The sequence below is a fragment of the Callorhinus ursinus genome, unplaced genomic scaffold (genome assembly GCF_003265705.2).
Source record: "Callorhinus ursinus isolate GAN/ISIS: 27379988/994484 unplaced genomic scaffold, GSC_fseal_2.0 scaffold66, whole genome shotgun sequence".
NCBI classification, from domain to species: Eukaryota; Metazoa; Chordata; class Mammalia; order Carnivora; family Otariidae; genus Callorhinus; species Callorhinus ursinus.
In genome coordinates this window covers 6,259,389-6,274,674 of record NW_027397128.1, presented here as the reverse complement: position 1 = coordinate 6,274,674, position 15,286 = coordinate 6,259,389, and the positions used below count along the sequence as shown (strand labels likewise).

The window sequence follows — 15,286 nt, the reverse complement described above, 5'->3', positions numbered from 1 at the left end:
CAGGCCGATCTTACTTCATGCTTGAAGAAGAAGGCAAAGTTTCTCCAACTGGCCTTCCCCATCCTAGTCTGTCTCCTTTCCAAGCCACTTGTGTTTAGTCTTCCTAAAATCCTGCTTCCGAAAATGTCACCAAATTACTAAGTTCTGTGCTAGATAATGAGGATCCGAGGAGGTTTTAAGACACTCTCCTAACCTCCAGGAGCTAACACAGTTGGAGAGAGATACACATAAGATAAAAACTTGGTAAAAGTGGCCACAGCAGTCTCGCTTATATACTGTCCACAGGGATGGAACACATGAAGCTTTAGCCTGGCTTCATAATCTGGTCCTAACACATCCATTACTTCTCAACCAAGAGCCTCAAATCCAGACAGACTGGTCTAGTCTTACTAACCCAAGGAGTATATTTTCTGCTTTTCTGCTTAAGCTACTCCTTACCCCAAAATCCCTTTACTTCTTTTCTCTCTACTTATATTCCATCTATCCCACCTGAAGAGTGTTCACAAACTTGTCCTCACCCACCCCGATTTATCAAAACACATACTCTTTTGTACTGAAAATTGTACCTCAAATAATGCTTGGGATTTAATTCCTGCCTTGGCATGGGGCATATAAAAGATCTTGGAACTGGGTCAAGACCTGGCTCAGTACCAACATTCTTTCTGGTGATAGCATGCATTTTGCCCAGGTTTCTTATCCCCACTATCCAAATTGTCTTCCTGTATTCCAAGTTTATCAGGCCTTTTTTTTTTTTTTTAAGATTTTACTTATTTATTTGAGAGAGAGAGGGAGAGCAGGGAGGGAGAATGAGAGGGAGAAGCAGACTCCCCACTGAGCAGGGAGCCCGGTGCGGGGCCCGATCCCGGGACTCTGGGATCATGACCTGAGCCGAAGGCAGATGCTTAACCGACTGAGCCACCCAGGCGCCCCTATCAGGCTTTCAAAATAGGTCTGATCCTTCAAGCCTTCATTTTAATACCTGGCTAATGACTTAATAACCCAGAAGGAAAAAAAAAAATCAGAAGCACGCCTGCTCTTCAAGCACCTGTACCCTAAACCTTCATCTTTCCACGCAGTGAAGAGAGGAAGGGGAAGAAGACGGGTAAGACACCATTTTACCAGGTTTTCCCATTTATATAACCTACTCTCATCCACTTCCAGCCCTGGATTCTCTCCCTGAATACTCAAGCTGGAGCTAGACCCAAGCTCTGCCTGTTTTCAATACCGGCTTCTGGATTTGGTCCACTCCCATATATAAAAGTCCCAACCTTGCCTCAAATTTTCTGTTCAGCTATAGCTCCTCATCCTGCATCTAAACCATACAACAGAAGCCTCTCATATAAGTGATCTCTTCTTCCTGTGCTACTTATGAATTTTAAATTTTTTATATTATTTAATTTTTTCCTTTTTAAATATCATCCCAAAGCCTAGCATAAGGCCTGTTATAGTGCTGGCCCAACAGAATTTCCTGTGACCATGGTCTATATCTGTTCTGTCCTATAGTAGCCACAGCCACATGTAGCTATTGGGATATGTGGCTAGTGTGATGAAGGGACTAAATTTTAAATTTCATTATATCTTAGTTCACTTAAGTTTAGCCATTTGTGGCTAGTGGCTATTGTACTGAATAGCCCAGGCTTAGAACTCTGTAAATAATTAATAAATATTTAGTTGATATTAGCATTCCTTCCACAGGTAACAGGAAGATGATAAAACTTCCTTCCCCACAAGAGCTCCCATCTAGGAATATTCTAGATTAACAAAGGAAATTAGGATCACACAAAATCTGAGAGACTGAGATGTCAGTAGCCCTTTAAAACCACAGTGGCAAATAAAAGGGATGTGAACTTTAGCAGTGGCCAACATTTTTCAGTAACAACAAATGAGACAAACACACCTTTATGCCTTCTTTAGGATCCTCTCGTATATTTATTTGAGAGGCTTTCTCACGAGATGGGCATAGAAGATCCAAAATTTCTTCGTTGTAAATCTGGTATTGTTAAAAATAAAGTGGTAAAAACAAGATGTTAATAGTGGTAATCTTGGGGTGGTGGGATCATAGGTGATTTTTAAAATTCTTTGTGACTTTCTGTATTAAAAAATATTTTACAACATATTATTTTTATAATTAAGAAAAGGCCTTTAATCTCACATGTAACCGTTGGATACTTACAAGAATGAATTCACATATTCATTGTAACAAAATTGAGACTGCTCTCTTAGGACAGTTTCTTGGGAATTGCAGACACAGTGAAAAGTTACCTGAGTGCCCAAATTCAGTTCTTTGATGGTACCATAACAGCATCACCTTCCCTGATTTTGCTACAATGTTTAAGTAAGGGGTCCTTAGTGGAGGGTGGAAATGGGAAGCACATGGGAGAAGTGGCAACCAATATTTCAACCACCAGAACTTTAAGTATTTAGAACAGTGTTTAGCATATAGCAAGCACCATATTTGTTTGCTATTATTGCTGTTGCTGCAATTTAACATACCAGGTTCTTAAGTAATTTTTACATTTGATTACCTGACCACAACTGGGTTAATCAAGAGATTCAAGAAGGCTAAATCTTAATGATGTTTAACTCCCTGCCTTCCAACTCTACTCCTCCAATACCTATTAATGTATTAAGATTCAACTCCAGGAAGGAGTATTCACATACAATATATAATTTCATGCTTACATTATATAAGCTTAATCATTGCTTGTTAATCACTGCTATGGAACCAACTAGCTAGTTTCCCAAAACCCATAAATTTCCTGAACATGTGTTTGAGGTCACGAGGTTAGATATAACTGGTCAATCTAGTTGTATAGTGACATTCACTAGAATGAAAACCACAGAAGGGTAGGGATTTTTTGTTCCCGGATATATCCCAAGTACCTAGAACAGGCCCTGTAACACAGCAGGTATTCAATAACATCTGCTGAATAAACACATTCTATTATCACATAGCTCAATACTTCACCCATTTTTTATAACATTCTTCCTGAAGTAGAAGCATTGTCACTCAGGCCTCAAAACAGCAAAGGAAAATCAAATATTTTTCTGCAGACGCTACAGGGAATCAGCAGCAGAGGCCAAACTGGAATTAAAGAACCCCTATCATCTTTTTATGCGGCGATGCCAACTCCTCCAACAATCAGATTAAACAGACTATTCTGACAAGAAAAGAACTGGGCAGGAGCCAGCTCCAACTGAGCCAGTAAATTTTCTCTATCAATTTTATTAAAATGTAATTTACTAAAAATGCAATTTACTAATTTGAGTCATGCCAGGAAAAAACTTAATTTGGATTTATTTTTTCTATCCAAAGATACATTTGAATTCAGTATAATTAAAGATAAATCATTTACCTCTAAGTATGACACTTTCAGAGTAAATTCGATGTCACTCTTTTTATCAATTTCTTTGAAGAGCAATTGTATTACCCTAGGAATGACCCCAACTGTTGGTTCATTCTCTTGCTCTGCGGTGTATGCACCTCCCATTGAATAGGTTTTTCCAGAGCCAGTCTGCCCATAGGCCAGGACGGTTGCATTGTATCCTGGCAAAATAGAAGTCACATGCATAGTGGTACTCAAATATTTTCATCCAATCAATATACACCATTTCCTTCAGCAATTACTTGCAACAAAATTGAGATTGCTCTCTTAAGACAGGGGTCTCTTAGGAATAGCAGACACAGAGAAAACTTATATGCATGCCAGGATTTTGCATTTCTCCAAACCAGCAAAGAAGAAAAATACCAGCCCCAGAATGTGTGCCCCTCTTCATTGCCCTTAAAAGCTAGGAAGTAAAACACTTAAAGACTGAGATAATGAAGGCGGCCGACGCACTGCAAGAAAGCCATTCAGAGCTTTATAATTCTACTTTTAGCAATTCTAAATTATGGGAATTAAATGAAAGTCTTAGAAGTTGCATAAATAGAAGGGATTCCAACATATGTTTTTGATGACCAGTCTTCACCTGAAAAAGCAACAAAGTTGATTTTTATGATCAGTGAAAGCATCCACTCCTTATCTAAACTCTCAGACTGCATCTGGACCATATTATCAGGCTCCTTGGCATTTTGTTTCTTTTGAAAAGAACTTGTTTATCTAAATGAAGACCTTCCTTGATATTCTGAAAGATCATAAGATGTTACAGCAAGATTTTCACTGTAATAAATAGCTAGTATCACCTGGCATGACCATGAGGCAAAAGAATAATATCCCATAATCTTCTACAATACCACAGATATGTGTACATAGTAATAACTGGGGAAACCAAGTTTCAGTACTTTCCCCAAAATATTCAGGGCTCTCTGGTACTGGGAATTCTGAGTACAAGAGGATGATGTTGAGCTGACTGAAAAATATTGGCTGTGTCTTTGCAACCGAGAGCAATGTTAACCAAACATATATATCGGAATCACTACCTACTTCATATGCCTCTAAAGACTATAATTCAATTCTCAGATTCCCAAGTTAAGACAAAAGTATAGAACTATAGTGCTCTTACTGAGCTTTGAAGCAACATTCTGAGGAAGATGACTAGATAACGAAGGGTCTGGAAACCATACTGTTTCCAGAATAGCTAAAGGAAACAGGGATGGTTAATTAGAAGAGACTTAGGCAGAATCACATAATTGTCTTCCAAATGTGTAAATAGGAAAAAGATTAACTTTATAGTGGAGAAGCCTGGCAGATAACACTGTAATCGAATAATCAAAATGAACATCAGCAGTAATGAAACAAATCATCATGTGCTGGCGATAGGATTCAATGGGAAGAATACAGCATCACTTTGTGATATTCCTGGTACAGATATACAACCTGAATCCAATCATAAGTAAACATCAGACAAACCAAAATTGATAAACAGTTTACACAACAACTGGTCTTTAAAAGTCAGGATCACACACACACACACACACACACACACACACACACACACACAAGACTGAAAAAACTTTAGAATGAAAGAGACTATAAAGAGACAGTACAACTAAATATAACAAGTGCTTTTGAACCAGATTCTTTTACTCTAAAGGATGTTATTGGGACAACTGGTGAAACCTGAACAAAGTCTGAGGACTAGATGGTAGTAATGTAGCAATGCTAATTTCATGATTTTGATGCTTATATGCTTATACAGTAGTTATGTAGAAGGAAGTCCTTGAGTGTGGCAAATATACACTAAAGTATTCAGGAGGCATCAGGTCAACAATCCATCTCAAGTGATTCAGGAAAAAAGTTTTTTATGCTGTTCTTGCAACATTTCTCTAAGTTTGACATTATTGCTTTAATATTTTAAAAATTTGAAACAAAGTGTTCAGTGTGTCCTGAGCCATAATATCATTTTAAAAAGTGGGAAAAATATGTGAATTTGCCTAGAGGGCTGAACTAAGATCACTGGGTAGAAATTATAGGGAAGCAAATTTCATCTCAATATAATCTAGTGCAATTGAAGTTGTCCAAATTCAATCAATGGGACCACCTTGTGAGTCAGTGAGTTCCCTATCAAAGGAAAAAAAAATTAAATAGACGCTGGAAGTTCGCTTAGAGATACTGCTGGAAAGCATTTTTCTTTCGATGCAAAGACTATAGAATGTACAAATGTGTCTTTTATCTTTAAGGGACTGGTGTGCCGTGGTTCAACTTCTTTTACATAGACCTCTGCTTTGAATCCTGAATAACCTCTGTACTAGAATAACAGTAATTAAACATCTCTCGGGCACTGCTCCCTTCTTTAGAACCCCGCTATACTGCTATGGTCTTCAACAACACTAAAGTCTTAGCTTCTTCAATAAAGATTGGTCAGAGTACTCAGGGGTTTTAGGAAATAACCTTCTTCACCTGAACGAATTCTATTCATCATCCAAGATCTCTCTCAAAGGTTCCCCATGCTGTGAAATTCACCCCTAATCCCCCAAGCAGAGTTAGTGCCATCCTTTTGGTTTTTTTTTTTTTTTTTTTAAAGATTTTATTTATTTATTTATTTGAGAGAGAGAGAATGAGAGATAGAGAGCACGAGAGGGAAGAGGGTCACAGGGAGAAGCAGGGCTCCTGCTGAGCAGGGAGCCCGATGCGGGACTCGATCCCGGGACTCCAGGATCATGACCTGAGCCGAAGGCAGTCGCCCAACCAACTGAGCCACCCAGGCGCCCCCTTTTGGTTTTCATAACACTTGGAAAGCAGTGCTACTTCTATAGCAGGACTTATTCTATTGTGTATTTTTAACTTTTTAAAATATTTTTTCTTAAAGATAAGTGCAAAAAGGTTAAAATTTTTTATGTACTTAAAATTACGTATGTAGTCATCTACTACCACTCCAACTCCTGGACTTTGAACTCCTCCAGGGCATGGAAGCTATGTAACTTCTCTGAATCCTCAACAGGCTTCAGAGTACCTGGGCCTTACGTAGGTTGGCAAATTGATCATCTTCAGCACCCATGAAAGAGCTTAGAACTGAATGAAGTTCCAGGACAAACTAACAAAAATATATGTACACGTCAAAGATGGGCAGAACCACAGAAAGCAAATACAGTATAAAACTAGCATCAAGGGTACAGATTTTCGCAAACGATATTGAGTTAGTTCCTAGGCTGTGGGTTCTTTGAGGGCAGGACTCATGTTTCATCTATTCCCCTATCTGCAGCACCCATGCACAGTGGCTGACACAAAATACATGCTCGAGAATCAGTGGAAGAATTAAATAGCCTTACCTTTAAATATGCCTTTTATGAGCGGTGCTACTGCTGTATTGAAGACTTCTTCCTGTTCCGTAGAGGGGTCAAACACAAAATCGTAGGTAAAGGATTTGTCAGTACCAAGCACCACCTAGAGAAGGCAAGGGACAAGGAGTAAGAAAACTTGAAAGGCGAGACCACGCCCCTCACTGCCATTTGGCCCCAGCTGTTCAGAGGCAGGCCCAGCACTCTCCTACGCACCTGAGGCTCCCCGGGTACGAAGGAAAGGCACATCTGGCAGCCCTCACTAATCTCTTTGGGGACCAGAGGGCGACATCGCAGTGCCACTCTTACAGGAATTCCCTTCACCTCTTCCTTCATGATCCTATCGCAGCACCGTCTCTGCGGGGCGGAAAAAAGAAGATACTTGCTGATGAATCTTGGTAGGTCGGGAGGGGTGGGAGTTCCGGCCCGCCTTGGAGGGTGGGATGGGTTACGGAACTCAGTAGTAGCGGTGGCAGCCTCCCCGTCCCAGCCGGATCGCTGCCTCCGGAGAGTCACTGTCCCTCAGACTTGGCCACGACCGGACAGCCCGTCAAGCCCCACGCTCTGAAGAGAGCGAAATGGAGTCTGAAATGAAAAGGAAACCCCCAGCGGGGGTTTCTTGACGACAAAGAACCAAAGCCCCAGCGTCCCGGGAAAGGCAGATCCTGAGCTAAGGTGTGCTCCCTTAACTCACCGAACTAAACGTCCCTTCCCCGGTCTCCCGCCGCCCTGTCCCAACCGGAGCTTTAACCGCCAAGTTTCAAATCGGTCCCTGAGGCGCCAGCCAATCGGAGCGCAGACAGATTGCGGGCAGAGCACGCACGTCGGCGCGCGCAGGAAGACGCGTTGGGAAGGGGAGGACCTGCGCGCCGCACCCTGAACCCGCCCTTTCCGATCCACCCGAGCATCCGCTTCCGGCTTCCAGACTGAATTGGCGGTGAGCGGAGCCTGAGGTTCCTGAGGCCTGCGGGTGGGTGAGGCGGTGTGGCACGTAGCGCGGCTTGTGCGCCGGACGCCAGCAGAATGCGGGGCGGGGACCTGGAAGGTGGCTGGCGGTGAAGGAGGGGCCGTTCTGGGGACCCCCACCATTACTGATCTCATTTAGGGAATGTGGGGCGGTGCCTTGCCCCGAGTCCCTATGGATAGTTGGAGGCAGCCCCTCTCTTGGACTTCGGAAATTAGACGCTCCTGATTTCCTCTTCTCTGGAATGAAGACGGTAACATCTATTTTGCAGGATTGTTGTGAGAAAGGAGATTGTCTCTATGGAGTAACTTAACAGGTCGCTTGGCATCCAGGTGTTCAGCAAAGTTACTTGTTTTCGTCCATCTTTTTTTTCTTTCTCTCTCTCAGCCTCTATCACCAGGAAGTGGGCTGAGCCCATAGACCGACAGCCTCAGGATGGAGTGGGGTTGTTTTTTTGAAACTTGCTGGACTGCTGACCCTTTTGAACCGTTTTTTATCAGCTTTGATCCACCCTTCCATTCCAGAGCCTTGCTGGAGATGGACAGCCGGATTCCTTATGATGACTACCCCGTGGTCTTCCTGCCTGCCTATGAGAATCCCCCGGCATGGATCCCACCTCATGAGGTGGTAATGCTTAAGTAGGGGATTTATCCTTGTGGGCATGAGATGGTACATGAAAGGTGGGATGGCAGGGTTAGAAAGCCCAGTGGAGGGTGAATTCTAGCCTTTGTTGTAGCCAGGGGACCCAGAAGTTGGATTCTGAACAACTGGGCCCTTTGGGAACTTCTAATGGAATCCTCCTGCCAGAGTCCATTCACATCAGAGAATTCTGGAAATTCAGAGCCCTAGTTTCTGTTCCCTCAAGGCAAAGAGGTGGGGAGCTACTGGGCTGCTAACATTTCCCCATGCTATCCATCTACCCATTTGGACAGCGTTATCTGTTCTACTTATCGAAGCCCATGACCACACCTTTTCCTGACTTCGAGGTGATGCATTTGTAGTCCAGATGAAGGTGGGTATAAAATCTAAGGCTGGTAGTAAGATTTCTGGGGTTGCTGTGTCTTGCAGAGAGTATATCACCCAGACTACAACAATGAGTTGACCCAGTTTCTGCCCCGAATTGTCACACTGAAGAAACCCCCTGGAGCTCAGGTGAGCTTATGGAACAATTGTGTCTTTTTTTTTTTTTAGATTTTATTTATTTATTTGAGGGAGAGAAAGAGAGAGAGAGAGAGAGAGAGCGCGTGCACACACACAAGGGGGAGGGGCAGAGGGAAAGGGAGAAGCTGATTCCCCAGTGAGCAAGGAGCCCAACGCGGGGCTCCATCCCAGGACCCTGAGATCATGACCTGAGCCAAAGGCAGATGCTTAACTGACTGAGCCACTCAGGAGCTCCAGAACAATTACATCTTATTCCAGGCTAGCTTTGTCTGTACCAGGCCCAGAAGTTGACAGTGGTTGGGGGGATGGATGGGAAAGCAGGTAGGGAGGTAAGGAAATTTTTTAATGGGCAGAAAATCTGAGATACCACTTCCACAACTTCTGACTTCTCTCTGAGGAACACATAAGCCAAGCTATCATACAGTGATGCTATTAGATGTTCTTGTGTGTGTGATCTATATCGAGCCCCCCTTCTGTGCTCTTGTCTTACAGTTGGGATTTAATATCCGAGGAGGAAAGGCCTCCCAGCTAGGCATCTTTATCTCCAAGGTATGTGTGCCTGGTAGGCAATATGGATTGCTAGTTCCCTTTGTTAAATTACCAGATTGCAGAACCCTGGTGTCCAAAGGCCTGGGAGAAGAATGACACAATAGACCTACAGAAGGGGCATCATGGGGACACCCTTTCCCATTTAAAACTTCTCACCTGGCAAACCATCTGTTCCCCTACATTGTCACACACACACAGAAACGCTAGCACCTTACATTTGAATAGCACTTAATTTCACTTACAGCCTTTGAAATTCTCTCGCCTCAATCTCATATATTTTCTCCTTACCAACAGGTGATTCCCGACTCGGATGCACATCGGGCAGGACTTCAGGAAGGGGACCAAGTCCTAGCTGTGAATGATGTGGATTTCCAAGACATTGAGCACAGCAAGGTGAGCACAGCATCTGGGCTGTGGTGAGGCGAGAAGCCATCCCGGGTAGGAAAGGTTGGACAGGATTAGCCTGGTCTGTAACTTGGTAAGGAGGCGTTTCTGCTGAGCAAGTCCGTCAGGAGGAGGCACCTACTAGGGACCCCGAAGGTTGGAGTAGCAAACTGTTTTTCTCCTGTCATGATACTGTCCTGGGTCGTATCTTCATTTGTACAAGCTGCTGTGTTCCTTCCAGGCTGTTGAGATCCTGAAGACAGCCCGCGAAATCAGCATGCGTGTCCGCTTCTTTCCCTACAGTAAGTGCCACTCTCTTTTTCATTTACCTGGCGGGGCCCTGGGTAGGAACTCTCTACTGATTACTAAAGCCCCCCACCTCCCAAGTTGGGGATGGGGAATTGGGAGCGCAGGCCCGAAAGTAACCTGTTCTTGTCTATCCTTTTGTTTTCTCCTTTCCCCAGATTATCATCGTCAAAAAGAGAGGACTGTACACTAGAGAGTTGCAGCCCATAGCCCTCCACAGGGAATCTTCTAGGACAAGCTGGTTAGGCCTCAGGGCAGCCTCTTGGGAACCTCAACTCTCGGCCCCACCCTGGCAGAGTGGCACGGGGAGGATGGGGATACAGTGAGGCCCTGCCACCGAGCCAGCTAGCCAGCTGCATTACCTAAACTGTACTGTACTCCTTGTTCCCTCGTTCTGTAGGTGAGCTTCATTCATTCCCTCAAACGGGAAGGATGGAGATACCTAGGTATAGCCTGTGGAGAGCGCAGCTAGAAAAGGCAACTGACATTTATTGAATATCACGTGCTAGACAACTACACACGTGTCATATCATGTTCATCAGAGTCTAGAAATCAATAGAAAAAAGAATCTTGAGGCAACTGACGTTTATTGAATACCATGTGCTAGCCAATTACACACGTGTCATATGTTCATCAGAGTCTAGAAATCAATAGCAAAAAGGATCCTGGGGGCCTTCCATCTCATCCCTTCGTTGTACTACCAGTCTCAAATCGCTCCGGAGACTCCCTGGGACTGCCCCCCCCCCCACTCCCTCCTATCCTCTCTCCCCCAAAATAGTAAAAGGCAATGCTGAGGAAATGTCGGTGTGACTTTTGGATGATATTGACTGGGTTTTAAATGCTATTGAGGCAAAAATAAAAGCTCTTCCAAAGAGAGGTGCCAGTGGAAGTACCAGCAACCGTCTACCTCCCTTACAACTACATCTGGCCAGTCCGTCAGGGAGGCCCAGGAACCTTATCTTCAGTGCAACTGAGGAATAGTATAGGTTGAGGGGAGGGATACTAGAAGAAACCGTGCCCCTTCGCTCATGAGCTTTGGACATTTCTCTGCAGGGAGGTGGTATTAATATAATTGTCTTCTTCCCCAGAATCTTTGTTCTGGAACACAAATGAAGGGAGAGGCTTGGATGCATTCCTTTCCGCGACAGCAGTAAGAAATTGGTTCCCAATTTCCAGCTTGTAGGCTGAGTGGTACTGTTAACTTTCCCCCTTTTCTCCACCCCAGCTCCCAGATGACCTGCCAGCGTCTTTGTTACCAGTCCACTGTTAGCCATTCCAGGCCACACCTTATGCCATTTCCATTGGCATCTCTAAAATACCCATTCAGAATAGAATGGTTTCTAATGAGGTATGGGGTGAAGTGCCCCCATGATGAAAGTCCCCAATTTGCCTTGAAAGACTCCTGGGAAGCTTAAATAATGTATTTCCAAGGCCCTGCCCCTGGAGAGTAATTCTGTTGTTCTGGGGTTTGACCTGGAAATCTTGAGTTAAAAAAAAAAAAAAATCTTCAAATGTGGGAAACAGTTCTAAATAGTATATTGCTATGAGGAAGTTCTGGCTGTCTCTATAAATCCCACCTCAGCTTTACTATGCCCTGTTTTCTGGTAGCTACATCCTTGTGAGTAGAGGCAGAGGTAGTCTCTGCTTCCTGGGAAATCCTGCTCCCATTCTATGCTCCTATTTGCTGTGCTGCCCCCCAGTGGCCATCTGGAAAAACTGGAGGCTGAGATACTTGCCTGAGTCTGCTGAATGTTGAGGTCCAACACTCTGCCTGCGGTTAACGGGTTTTAAAACAGCTCATCTAAGAAGTGTGGTAAATGTAAAAAGTCCCAGGTAGGTGCCATGGGCCTACGAGGCCGAAAACCTCCTACCCTAAATTGGTGCTCACTTTGCGGTACCTGGAATGGGTCTTTTGTTGGGACACCAGCATGACGCAATTGCATTGTAAAGGTCCAGGCATAGCACGGAGAAGACAAGCAATAACAGGCTGAGGCAAAAGGACCAGTCATTTATTGAGGGTGTAGATGAGAAAACACGGGGAATGAACTGTATCTGCCTTTGAGGTATCCCAGCTGCTGTAGGACTGCATCCCCTATAGATGGCTTTTAGCAGTCAGAGAAGGTGAGGTGGGATTCCTGGGCCCTGCAAGAACTTTCCACCCCACAGCTGTGAGACGCAGTCAAGAAAGAACGATAGCATTTTCAGGGGTTCTGTTAAAATTTTTTTTTTTTTTTTTAAGTACACTCCACACCCATCGCGGGGCTGGAACTCAACGACCCTGACATTAAGAACCGCCTGCTCCACTGACTGAGCCAGACTCCCTCGGGGAGTCTATTTTACTCCTAAGTTCAGGAATCATATGAAACCTTAGTAAATAGCCCAAGTATTTATTTTTAAAGATTTTTTATTTATTTGAGAGTGAGAGAGAACACAAGCAGGGAGGAGGGGCAGGGGGCAAGGGAGAAGCAGACCCCTCCCCCATGCTGAGCAGGGAGCCTGATGCAGGGCTCGATCCCAGGACCCCAGAACCATGACCTGAGCCGAAGGCAGACACTTAAACAACTGAGCCACCCAGGCACACCAGTAGCCAAGTATTTAAACCTTAAATCTGAGGGTGGAGGAGATGGATTACTGGGAAGCCCAAATGCAATAAAATCATCAAATTAGAGACCAAGTTATCAATAGGAACAATGGCTTTTGATGCCTGACTCCATGGAAGGCTTCAGTTGGATTTCAACCACTGAAGTGTGTGTTAAGGTAAGAGGGATGTAGCTGGGGTTAAAATCTCAACTACCAGGGGGGTAGCTTCTAGGAAACAGAAGAATTCTGATCTTACTTCTTTTGCCTGAAGGCAGACCAGGGAGCTACTGTTGGCTGAGGTTAGTCCCCTTTTCCCTTAAATATCAGTCAGGCCTGGCCTTCAACTCAGCAAAGGAAGTCTGCCTTCTCTGCATTAAGCCATGTGCCGGAATAGCTGTGTGTGTGTGTGTGTGTGTGTGTGTGTACTACAAAAGGCCAGATTCAGAGACGAATAGCTGTGTGTGTGTGTGTGTGTGTGTGTGTGTGTGTGTGTGTGTGTGTGTGTGTGTGTATACTACAAAAGGCCAGATTCAGAGACAAATAGCTGTGTGTGTGTGTGTGTGTGTGTACTACAAAAGGCCAGATTCGGAGACGATTCCAGGTCTTTGTATTGCATGGGGAAATGAACCTTGTACCCACCCCAAGGCAAATGAACCTTGTACCCACCCCAAGGCAAAACAAGAGTTCAACGAAGTAGAAATGAGTATTACATATTTCACATTATAACCGGTTTGGTCACTGGTTTCAAACATCACGTTGAGGGTTCTGGATTTTTCCTTCCCTGTTATCTGCAGAGACTTGTCTGGACAAATGAGAAATGATAATAAGGGACCAGATAGTGGTAAGTGGTAACTCAAAGTGAATAGGGACAGATTCTTCTGAGGTGTAATGATGCCTCCCCAGGACACAAACTGTAGAAGCCTTGAACCCATCACCTTACTGTTCCCTGAAACTGGTAAACTCCTCCCATGTAAACACAGCACAGTAGACCCTCCCCGTAGGGATTGAGCTCTGGGTGTGCCAGAAGTTGTAATTATACCTTACCTTTTGTTGTTCAGATCAGTGTTACCCACTAACACGATGGTGATATCAACGTCTTTCTGCTCCTACATCTACCCAATTACGTGTCTCCTTGGAAGCATTGATGTCTACAAGAGAATGTGTTGTGGGGAGTTGAAACATTTAGTAGAGGTTTAGAGACAATAACGTACCTGTCCTTCCTCTCTGCCAGTCTTACCAACCTCCCTATTGTTTCCCTCAATCCCTTTTTCGAGTAAAACATGGCATAACACCCACTTGTGATGTCCTAGACCAGCCACTACAATAGTTGAATCGTGTGTAGCTAGAAATTTAGGCTGCAAGAGCACTCTTGGCCAGCTGTGTCCCATAGCTGCCGCTGAACCTGCACAAGAAAATGTTTAGAGGGATGCCTGGGTGGCTCAGTCGGTAAGTGTCTGCCTTTGGCTGAGGTCATGATCCCAGGGTCCTGGGATGGAGCCCTGCATCGGGCTTCCCGCTCAGCGGGGAAACCTGCTTCTCCCTCTGCCTGTCACTCCCCCTGCTTGTGCTGTCTCTCTCTGACAAACAAATAAAATCCTTTAACAAAATGTTTAGAAGGGAAAGAAACGTACTTTTTAAAGGTTAGAACTTAAAAGGCAAACCATGAAGTGTCAAGGAAACCGTGTTTCTGAAAAGTGGCTGCTACGGCCACAAAGCAAGTGGCCTACCATCCTAGGACCCGTCCAATCTCAGTATACTGTTTTGATTAAGAAAGACCCTGTAGAGCAGCCAACTTAAGGATTCAAAGCCTTTTGGACTTCGTGTTACAGGTGGAGATTAGACGAAGGCAGAGAAAACGAGAAACAAAGCAGGGTTTGGCCATTTGGGGAGGCTCCATATTTTTCTTCCCCTGCTTTATCCACAGGTAATCCAAGATGGTGTAGCCTTACCATTAATGAATAGGCCTAAGGGGCTGAGGTATAGGGTTAGCGATATGAGAGTAAACACTCAGTATTTGGTCCTCCCAAGCACATGATCTTAGGAAGTCGATTCCCATGATCGCCTGCAACCCAGAGTTAGATACTCTGCACCCCTCCTCTACTTCCAATACCAAGCAGTCTTAGACCCAGAAGTGGAGAATGGCCCTTGAGCAGGTTGTCCTGGCTCAACTTCTCAACGCTTAGAATAGATCACCTTGAGAAGAATCCCTAGGGGAGTTGGCAGAGGAGGGGGCAAAAATGTACTGTGTGATGCCTTGGTGGTGGGCTCACCTGGCGGGTGCAGTTGAAGGTGTCGTACAGGAAGCCCTTGAGGAGGGGTATCTTCCCCACTGTGAGGTGAGTAAGTAGGCCACCCGTCAGCCTGAGCGAGGAGGAGGAAATTGTTCCCCCTGCCCCCAAAACTCTCCCCACACTCCATACCAACACGCCTCCTCATTTCCAAAGCCCAACCCAGACACCCCCCCCCTTGCTCTGCTGCTCCCCCAGGCACATGAGTTTGGATTTGTGCAGAGACCATCTTAATGGTTTCCAGGAGAAGCCTCTGGCCTCGCTGTGGGCCCTGCGTGCGAGGGTATACATTGCGGCAGGTGGGTGGTGTGCTCTCTGTCCATCTGCTCATCACCT

General features: G+C 44.7%; 2 protein-coding genes across 6 annotated transcripts in view; one reads left to right on the top strand and one right to left on the bottom strand.

The window, feature by feature from the left end:
- KIF4A (kinesin family member 4A) overlaps positions 1-7,503 on the bottom strand; it is a 113,288-nt gene extending 105,785 nt beyond the window's left edge. The window contains exons 1-6 of one of the 3 annotated variants that reach the window (XM_073885896.1): positions 7,413-7,468; positions 7,176-7,303; positions 6,935-7,075; positions 6,710-6,824; positions 3,357-3,547; positions 1,898-1,990 (exon numbers count right to left, since the gene is read on the bottom strand). In XM_073885896.1, coding sequence (XP_073741997.1) covers positions 1,898-1,990; positions 3,357-3,547; positions 6,710-6,824; positions 6,935-7,054 — 519 coding nt within the window. In that variant the 5' untranslated portion in view covers positions 7,055-7,075; positions 7,176-7,303; positions 7,413-7,468. Of the gene's footprint in view, positions 1-1,897; positions 1,991-3,356; positions 3,548-6,709; positions 6,825-6,934; positions 7,076-7,175 lie in introns of all 3 variants that reach the window. The other 2 variants (XM_025894002.2, XM_025894065.2) reach the window with 2 other exon arrangements.
- A 29-nt stretch (positions 7,504-7,532) lies between these two features.
- Positions 7,533-14,269, top strand: PDZD11 (PDZ domain containing 11). 3 transcript variants are annotated; one of them, XM_025894152.2, is made up of 8 exons: positions 7,533-7,655; positions 8,207-8,306; positions 8,751-8,834; positions 9,336-9,392; positions 9,687-9,785; positions 10,018-10,078; positions 10,241-13,127; positions 13,207-14,269. In XM_025894152.2, the coding sequence occupies exons 2-7, from the start codon at positions 8,220-8,222 to the stop codon at positions 10,273-10,275; spliced, it is 423 nt and encodes a 140-aa protein (XP_025749937.2). In that variant the 5' UTR covers positions 7,533-7,655; positions 8,207-8,219; the 3' UTR covers positions 10,276-13,127; positions 13,207-14,269. The 3 variants fall into 3 exon arrangements, with proteins under 3 accessions (XP_025749937.2, XP_025750004.1, XP_025750089.1); XM_025894219.2 differs by having other exon boundaries at positions 7,558-7,688; XM_025894304.2 differs by lacking the exon at positions 7,533-7,655 and adding an exon at positions 7,695-7,935.
- The last annotated feature ends 1,017 nt before the right edge of the window (positions 14,270-15,286 follow it).

Excerpts from the sequence above, each read along its gene's own strand:
- PDZD11 (XM_025894152.2), top strand. The coding sequence starts at position 8,220 with ATGGACAGCCGGATTCCTTATGATGACTACCCCGTGGTCTTCCTGCCT. Across the intron at positions 8,835-9,335 it reads AGAAACCCCCTGGAGCTCAG|TTGGGATTTAATATCCGAGG; the intron begins GTGAGCTTATGG and ends CTTGTCTTACAG. Across the intron at positions 9,786-10,017 it reads AAGACATTGAGCACAGCAAG|GCTGTTGAGATCCTGAAGAC; the intron begins GTGAGCACAGCA and ends TGTTCCTTCCAG.